Source organism: Otolemur garnettii, unplaced genomic scaffold (assembly GCF_000181295.1).
Source record: "Otolemur garnettii isolate 467f Iridium unplaced genomic scaffold, OtoGar3 scaffold00007, whole genome shotgun sequence".
Classification (NCBI taxonomy): Eukaryota; Metazoa; Chordata; class Mammalia; order Primates; family Galagidae; genus Otolemur; species Otolemur garnettii.
The window spans coordinates 15620010-15629361 of record NW_003852402.1 but is presented as its reverse complement, the minus strand read 5'-3'; the positions used below and the strand labels follow the sequence as shown (position 1 = coordinate 15629361).

At 49.9% G+C, this 9352-nt stretch overlaps 1 protein-coding gene across 1 annotated transcript; it reads right to left on the bottom strand.

The window, feature by feature from the left end:
• Positions 1-208: 208 nt before the first annotated feature.
• On the bottom strand, positions 209-9148 carry CKAP4 (cytoskeleton associated protein 4). Its single transcript, XM_003783282.3, has 2 exons — positions 8577-9148; positions 209-2735 (listed from the first exon to the last, which is right to left on the bottom strand). Exons 1-2 carry the CDS (start codon positions 9018-9020, stop codon positions 1407-1409), a joined length of 1773 nt encoding a protein of 590 aa, XP_003783330.1. The 5' UTR covers positions 9021-9148; the 3' UTR covers positions 209-1406.
• Between the last annotated feature and the right edge of the window lie 204 nt (positions 9149-9352).

The following is a 9352-nucleotide window of genomic DNA, read 5'->3' as shown; positions in this document are numbered from 1 at the left end:
GGGAGGCTGAGGCAAGAGAATTGCTTAAGCCCAAGAGTTTGAGGTTGCTGTGAGCTGTGATGCCATGGCCCTCTACCAAGGCGATGTAGTGAGACTCTGTCTCCAAAAAAAAAAAAGAAAATTTATCTCTTTTCTAATCCTGAATACGATATGCCAATAAAACATATCATAATTACTAAATTCTCAGAAAGCAATCACTCTGCAAAAGTCATAACAAAGCTCAAGTGTTTATTAGGAATTAAAAATACTGTAAATAAGCCATACAGTTCATTTCACAGTAAACTAAACAAACTTTTTTTTTTTATTTTACTTTTCAGGGGGTTTTTTTCTTTTTTTTTTTTTTTGTTTTTTGTTTTTTTGTTTTTTTGAAGGGCAAGACGGCCATTAAGGAAGAACAATACAGCTCAAATGGGAAGGGAGATACAGCGAACAATTACAGAAATGCAGTGCACACGCTCCTGACAGATGGGTCTGCTCTGATGGCAAACCTCTTCATGGGCATCCATCGTGTGAAAATAGAAAGATTTGGCCTACATTCTCCAGAGAGACATCCCATTCCTGCCCTGTGTATGGACAGTCTCATAATACATTTCTTAAAAGAACTCAAGGACTCCCGGGTCTGGGGTTCTAAACCTCTAACCCTATGCATTATCTGGTGACCCTCCGGAGAGCTGACACAGGCCGGCCACCAGGGACAGATGGGCACCGGGACTCTGCTGGGTGTTGTGCTTTCACATTCGGAACCGTCTGGATTCTTTGCATAGTTACCTTTGATATCACTAGATGATTCAGGAATGGAAAAGACACTCACACCTCGGGAGGAGACTGTCAGGTAGCCCATTCTTATAAAATAAAGGCCGGGGGGCTTCCATCCCTCCTGCTTCAGAATCGACATCTATGAGTTTTAACCAGTTTAAGTGGAAGACAACAAGTGAGCTCTTTCATAAAAACTTCAGCTAGAAGTATAAAAAAAAGAAATAAAATTCATTTTCCTTAAAGACAATTAGAAAGAAAAGTCCCGCCCCCCCCCCCTTTTTAAATTTGAAATCTGCCAGCCAGACAGGATTTTTGAGGTTAATCTGCTTCTGTTAATCCTACACTGAAGCCACTATCATTTTTCTCAGACATGAGAAACATCCCTTCTGAAAGCCACCTCTTAGTCACAGGGGCTGGGCCTTCAAGGAAACCAACCAAAAGCAGAAGCAGGGACCTGAAGAAACCAATGGTGTGTGGTAATAACTGTAAATAAATTAATTGGGGACACAAGTACAATGCCTTGGTGTTCAGGTGGCATCTACCGGTCGAGGGGATGAGAAGGTGGGGTGGGGGCACATGGGAGAAAACAACACATTTTTTTGGTCATGAGAAATTGGACTTTAAATCCGCACCCTGCACAAACAATTCATTTAGACTTTCTCGTGAATCTTTTCCACTTTCACAAACAACCTATCCAGGTCATTTCTCAGGTCATCCAGTAAACCCTTGGCTGATTCCAGGTTGTTCTCGTTGGTTTCTATTTTGACCGAGTATGCGACCAAACTGTCCACAGCAGTCCTGAGCATTTTCAAGTCCGACTCCACTTGGCTCACTGAGGATTTTAGGTTGTCTAGGGAAGCAAGTCTGTCCAGGACGTCCTGAGAAGGCAGCCGGGCAGCCTGGGCGCGGTCCTGGCCGAGCAGCGTGTGCACCTGCTCCTGCACCTTCTGCAGCGACTCCACGGTGCTGGGGAGCTCGCCCATGCTCCTCTTCAGCTCCTCCACGTCGCTGTAGAGCGCGAGCTGGGCCTCGCCCAGGCTCCTCACGGTGCCGGCCACGCCATCCTTGTCTGCCTCTGAGGAGGACGCCAGGCCTTCCAGGCGGCCCTGCAGGGCAGCTAGGCGCCGCTCATGCTCCTGGCTCTTGGACAGGAGGGATTCCAGGCTCTCGGTCTGGCGCACGGTGGCCTCCTGCACAGAGTGGACTCCATCCTCCACGTGCTGGAGCCTGGAGTCCAATCCCTGACTCGTTCTCTGAAGCGCTTCTAGGGCAGCGGAGTGTTTGAAGACTCCATCTTCATCCGGCCTGTGGGAATCGGCCTTCAACTGGCTTAGCTCTTCCTCCAGTCTCCTGATCTCCTCTGGGAGGCGGGAGACAGACTCCTCAGACCGGAGAAGCTTCTCCGTGAGGGCCTGCAGGGCAAGACGCTCTGTGTCCACGGCCTCCTTGAATGCCTGCTGCTCCTGCTTGAGGCTCACCAGCTCCCTGACCTCCGTGTAGACGTCAGCCTCCATGGTCCGGAGGGTGCTCCTCAGTCCCTCCATGTCCCTCTCTCTGGTCTTCGCAGAGGCTTGTATCTCCTTCACAGCTTCCTTCAAGGCTTTCAGATCCTGCTTGTACCCCTCAGATGCTTCCAGAGAGGCAACCTTCGCCTTCACGTCATTGATTTCCTTCTGGCTCCTCTTCTGGACGTCGGTGAAGATGGCAATGTTGTCGTTGATGGACTTGGTGAGCTCCGTCAGCCTTTCTTCCACCGTGTTCTCCAGGGATGTGAAGTCCCGCTCTCGGGCATCCTTCACCACGTGGATCCCATCCGAGAGGTCTTTGAGAATCTCGTTCTGGAGTTTTTGCAGAACTTCGCTGATCCGGTTGACTTCACTCTCCCCTTGCTTCACAGCTTTCTCTGTGAGGTCTTGCTTATGTTGGGAGCTTCTCAAGATGGACTCAAAAGTCCCAAATGTGGCTTGCAGAGACTGAACCTGTAACCAAAACCCAGTTGTTAATTGCTGAGAACACCTGATGGGTTTTATACAACACAACTTTTTTGGTCTCCCCAGCCTCCAGGTTCCCTCTCTTCCAGAAGGCCATCACAATCTTCGTTTGGAGACACATCTTTCCACACACAGACCATGTGGTTTCGGGGGGTGGGGAAGTCAACCCTAGGGCCCCCTCCAAGTGCTCCAGGGATGGTCTGTAACCCAGGCCTGTCCAGTCAGCGCTTTCTACCCATCCACTCCCACCTGGAGCCCCAGTGGTTAGCCCAGGAATGGGCGTGTGGCCTAAAGCAGGTCAATGAGGCAATTCTAGGACTTCTGTTAAGTCCTAGAGCAAGCACACCTCTCTTTCCACTGGGACGGCTAGCTACAGGATGAAGCAACACAAGGAATGTAAGTGTAAGAAGCCAGCACAGAGGGAAGAAGGTGGGACACAGGAAAGTCAAGTTCAGAAGACACAATCTGAATCCCTAGACACAGCTACACCTGAAGGAATCTACTCTTCACCTTTTTAGCCTGCACCACTCAATTCTCCCTCTCTCATTAAACCACTGTGGGGGTCAGCTCCCAGCTCCTACAATTGAGAGAGGACCACAAGTTTTCAAAGGACAAAGCCTGAGGTATGGGGAAGACACTGGGCTAGAAGTCAAGTGGTTAACTGTCTGGGTCTCTGCTTGCCACATCCAGCTGTGGCCCTAAACAAGTCACTGTCCTCCCTGAACCTCAGTGTCCTCCCCTAAAAAATGTGAGCCAGATGACCCTTTGGCATTCTCTGGCTTTGTGAACACATTGTGATCTTGTTTGCCACTATAGGTTCATTCTAAACAAATTCTACCCTAAATAAGGCCTGGCCTGAGAACTAGCCGGGACCCTGGCCTTATCCTGGTGTGGTAGAAAGTGCCACCTATAATGCTTTGTTGCAAAGGGGAAAAAAAGGAAAGAAAAGAAAAAAAGAACCAGACTCTATCAAGTCCCAGGTCTAACCACTAAATCACAAAAAAATATGCAAGAGAAAGATTTGCTGTGACAATGCGCCCATCTAAATCCAGAAAATTCTATGGGATGAATGACCAGGATCTCCAATAATTGAGTGGTATTTTAAAAGCAGGGAAAGATAGGAAACTACTATAGATTATTTAGGAAACTTTTCAATCAAATATAATGTGTGGCTTTTATATGGGTCCTGATTCAAACAAACCAACTGTCAAAAAGACATTTTTGAGCTGGGTGTGATGGCACATGCTGGTAGTCTGAAATGGGAGGATCCAAGTTCTGCCTGGCTCCAAATCCAGCCTGGGGAACATTGTAAGACCATGTCTCAGGTGGCTCATGCCTGTAATCCTAGAACTCTAGGAGGCCAAAATGGGTGGATTACTTGACCTCAGGAGTTAGAAACCAGCCTGAGCAAGAGGGAGACCCCATCTCTAAAAATAGATGGGAATTGTGGCAAGCACCTATAATCCCAGCTACTTGGGAGGTTGAGGCAAGAGGATCACTTGAGCCCCAAGAGTTTGAGGTTGTTGTGAGCTATGATGCCACAGCATTCTACCAAGGTTGAAAAAGTGAAGACTGTCTCAAAAAATAGAAAAAATAAAAATAAATAAGTTTTAAAAAGACATTTTGGGAAGAATCAGCAGAGTCCAATTCAGGACTGGGTATGAGATGACATTCATGGATTACTATAAACTCTGTTACGTGTGATATGCTATGTTTTGAGTAGAAAGGAAGGAAAGGAAAAGGAGCCCTCAGAAACAAATCCTTAAATACTTTGGGTGAACTAATATGTCACTCAGGGCTTCATTTTAAAATTAGATCCTAGTTCACTATTCCCGGGTCTGCCAAGGCAGCACCAGCCAAGTTTTAGGAAGGCTCAGACTCAGCTGCCAGTATGTTCTGAAGCCCTGGACCTATCCATGCCTGATGAATCTTCTGGATTCAGGACAGGCCAGCCTCTCTGCCTGTGCTATGGCCATTCAGAAGGTGGGAATCCAATAGAGCAGAAAAGTGGTTCAGAGTCAAACTGTTCTAACTCCAGCCCCCACCCCCAAAAAAAGAAAGCAGGTGAAGGTGGTGATGGAATGAAACAAGAATGGCTACAACTTGATAATCATTGAACCCAGGGTGCATTATACTGTTCTCTTTGTTTATGCTTGAGCATTACCACGGTAAGTAGTTAAAAAATATAGTGTGGGCTCTGCAGCCAGCCTGCTTAGGTTCAAATCCTAGATTTGACACTTCCCAGCTATGTGATCTTGGGGGAAATTATTTAGCCTGTCTGTGCCTCAGTTTCCTCAGCTGCAGGAAGAGAACAAAAAGAGTGCCCGACATGTAGGATTGTCTTTGGGAGAATTAAGCAAATTAATGTATGCAAAGTGCTGAAGGCATGCCTAGCACACAGTGAATGCTCGATAAACAGAACCCCAGAAGTCTGCAGATGGCTAGTGGCATCCTCAGCCCAATGCCAAAGGGCAGAACAGACTGAAGCCATGACAGGAACGCCAGCAGCATGCCTTGGCTCTAGCCCCAAGCCCAACAGCTACTAACTCTGAGATTATCAACAAGTCCCATTCCCTTTCGACATCCCAGGTGCCTCATCTATTAACCAATGGTCTCTAAAGCCCCATCTAGTTCCATCAGTCTGTGCTTCTCAGACAGATTAGAATAAAGTTCTCTGGGACTTCAGAATATTATGCCACTTCCCTGCCCAACCAAATATAACCTGAGTCATAAAGGGCACTTTACCACAGTTCTTGAGAGAACTCATTTCGGAAACTAGGTTATTAAATCACAGTATCTGCTTGTTCTAAGCACAGCACTCAGAACAGAGAGAGGTGTGAGCACGAGAGCACAGTATCTGCAACATGGTAGGCGTTCAGCCAGTGTTTCCTGAATGAATCACAGAATGAATGAATTCAGAGCAAAACCCAATGTGCTGGTCCTTTCCCCTCTAATCCCTGATTATCACCCCTAACCTGGGCTGGCTCTTTACAAATGGTTAGGAAGGGGACTAGATCAGAAGCTAGGGATAAAACGAAGCCAACCAAGCCCCAACAGTGCTCCCCCACTAAGGGTGTTGTAAGATACTCATCTTTATGTCCAAACATCTCATGAGAATCAATATGCAATGGAATTACCTGTTTCCTCAATAAATGTGGGGGACACCTACTGAGTGGCAGACATTGGGCAGGATGCCTAAGATGAAACACTGGTGAGGACAAGATCCCTTTCCTCAAGCAGCTCACTGCCTAGTGTACATATGGTGGAGCATAGGGGGCCCTGGCTGTTAACAGTGGTGGCTGTTAGCAGTAGTTGATGGTTGACATTGAACAGGTACTTACCATGTACCAGTAACTATGCAAAGGATTTCAGAGACATTACCTTACTATATCCATATCATAATCTCATGAGTTAGTGGTTTTTACTGATCTCTATTTTACAAATGAGGAAATTGGCAAATGGTACAAAATCCCAGAACATCTGATTACAGAACCTGAGGTCTTAGCCACTATGTGATACACTCAGGCAGAGCCCGAATACCTGGAAAGGAGGCTGCTAGCACCTGTTGCTCTGACACTTGTCCTGAGAATCAAGACAAAACAAATAAAGAAAAGTCAAGAGAATTCCCTCTTCCACAAGTAGGTCCTAGTGTCATTAAACTGTCTCCATCAGGCCTAAGTCTACATTTACAATCACACTATGCCACCCTGGGTCTGTCAGGGCAACATACACTCTCAGGGGGCCTAGAACTTAACATTTTCTAAAGCCCTGGACCCACTTACGACTACTCAATCTTCTGGGTAAAACAAAGGTCAGCCTCTCTGCCTGTGCTACAGCCATTCAGAAGATCTGGGCCATTTTCCAAAACCTAGAAAACAAGAAAGACCAGGTGGGCACCCAACTCCAATTCTAGGCATAGCTCTTATTATCTGTGTCCGACCTTGAACAAGTAAAACAACCAGTCCTCAGCTGTTCCATCTACAAAATGGCGATAATTAAGTGGTATTTGCCTCAGAGGGTGGCTAGAAGGACCAAAACCATAGCTATAAAGCATTTAATAGCATGCTTGGCCCACAGTGAATATTAATTATGAATAATATTATAAGTACATTTCCCTGCTAAGAACAAAACCCTATCTCCAACAAGTCTCACAGTGATAAGGGGTTCAAAATTAGGTTGCCAACTTTCAACCTCCCTTCCCTTGCAATTTCCTAAATTGTTACTCTGCCACAGGCAGGGTTGCCACCTCCTGTCCCTCAAACATTCTCAAGATTGTCCCCTAGCCTGTGTGTTCTTCACATTTCCTTCAAACATTTATCAATCACCAAGTAGATGGGTGATGCTACCCTGACCACTGGGATACAGGCCTAGGGAAATTTTGCACCCTCCCTCAAATGGTATCTCCTGGTGTGATTCACAAATACAATGTCTTTTGCTTTTTTGTACCCTCCAGTGGGCCTACACATGAGTAGAGCATGTGACTATCAGACTTCAAAAAGCATTATGATTGACTAGCAAGTAAGTGGGTAAAAGACAGGAGGCAGAGAGGCTAGGGAGTCCATTTTTTAAGATGATTTGACATTCAAGATAGGCAAAGCAGCACTGCCTACTTAATTCTCTTAGAAAAGTCACCTCCCTTGGCCTGCAGCATTTAGCAGGCTGACTCATTCCAGTTGCTCTGCCAGTCTTAAGAGGAAATTCCTAGTCCTGCAAACTCAACAAAAGCAGACAGTAACTTGGCAAGACAAGCAGCATGCTGGGAAAAGGAGGCAGTAGCTCCAGGGTCAGAAGTGGCGGGATTTTTTGTTTCAGTCTTGCAACCAACTTTCATTGAGCAATGACATGAGTGGAGGCCGAGAATGAGATCCAAGGGACTGCACTTGGTCTGGACACACCACAGAAAGGTAGAAGCTAAGCAATTCTGCCTTGAGAGCTGGGTCTATCCATACCTGAAATAGGCCCTTCAGACCATGAACAGGGCAGTGGCCTAGACATTCTCACACATCTGGCACAACCACTGAGGACCTTTTTCAATTCAGTTTAGCTCTAGAAACCTCAATTTTCTGGTCTGGAAAATGGAGTAAAAAACGTTAGTCCTTCCTCCCCTGGGGGTTGCTATGAGGATGAAATAGTTATGTGAGTAAGCTCCCTAAAACCACATAAATGTGTCTAGGAGTCTTACCAGTATGACCCAGTATTTTTGGCATTTCCCTTCCCCTAAAGCTGAAACAGGACTTCTTCAAAGGCCCACAGGGGCTCGCTGGTCCAATACAAAACATGGGGCCTCCTAAAGACAGACAGTATTTCATTTGAACTTAGCTAATGGATAAGAACATCAGTTTTTCCTACTTCAAGCTCTAGAGTCTCCCAGTGACAGAGCTAAGGTGCGGCCTTGCCTGAGGCTCCCAGAGATGCGCTGGCTTCCCTTCCAACCTCATTTTCAGACAACTCTGTCCATTCAGCGGTTCCTAATCCAAAAAGAATGGGCTTCCCGAAGCCTGCCGGCTTCCTTACAGGTCACCGCTAATGTCCTGTGACAGGCCCTTGGCCCACCCTCCCAGGCTGTCCCGACCATCCTCTTAGCGGTCCGTCCCTAGGGAGCGAATCCTCTGCGGCCATTAACAAAGAGGGTCTGGGGGACTGCCTCGTAACTTGAGGACCGGGTGGAAGGAGGGGTTATCCGGGCCAGAGTCCACCAAGGACGGGCGGCCGGCTTCGGCCACCGGGCCTGGGCAGGTAGGGCTAGGAGCCAGCCGGGAGGGTACGAGGGGGCCCAGGCGTGGGTCCGGGGGCCGCGGACGTTGTGGGGGAGGGGGCGGGGGTACCCACCTTCTGCTCGACGCCCTGCAAGCCCTGGCCCAGCTCCTCCTTCTGCCGAGAGAAGTCCTGGTGGCTACGCCGGACCTGCTGGACCTCCTCCAGGACGTGGTGGACACACCAGCCCGAGAAGGCGGCCGCTGCCACCAGGGCGAGGTAGAAGAGAAAGTTGAGCGCGCGGCCGAGCCTGCGCGAGCAGGACGCCGAGGACGAGGCGGCGGCGGCGGCGCCGGAGGACCTGCCACCGCCGCGGTGGCCGCCCTTGCCGTGCGCCTGGTTCTGCGGATGCTGCTGCGGGTGCTGCGGCGGGTGCGGGGCGGGCGGCGGAGGCTGCTGCGGCGCCGGCGGCGGCTTCTTCGCCACGTCATCCGCGCCGCCCGACGGGTGGGCGCCCTTCTCCGAGGGGCTCGCGGCGCCGTGGCCGCCCTTGGAGCCCCTTTGTTTGGCCGAGGGCATGGCGGGCGCGGGGGCGGCCGGGGCCGCGGGCTGGGAGGCGAGCGATCGGGGCGCGCGGCCCGGGAAACTTGCTCGGGCTCCCCCGGGGCTGGGCGAGCGGCACGCGGGCGCTGCTGGCGTCGGAGCGGCCGAGAGAGCGGGCGGCCGAGGAGGGAGGCCGGGCCGAGGAGGAAGGAGGAGGGGGCCTGCCTCCGCCGCCGCGGCGCCGACCCCGCCTCCCGGGAAGGGAGGCCGAGCGCGCCGAGCTGGGAGCGCCTGCCACGCACGCCGGGCCTCCGGGCGGCCCCTCCTCCCCGCCGCCACGACCCCAAAGAGGGCGGGCCGGGTGGCGG

Coding starts and splice junctions, on each gene's coding strand:
- CKAP4 (XM_003783282.3), bottom strand. CDS start 9,020: ATGCCCTCGGCCAAACAAAGGGGCTCCAAGGGCGGCCACGGCGCCGCG. Junction 2,736..8,576: donor TGCAGGGCGTCGAGCAGAAG/GTGGGTACCCCC, acceptor TTTTGGTTACAG/GTTCAGTCTCTGCAAGCCAC.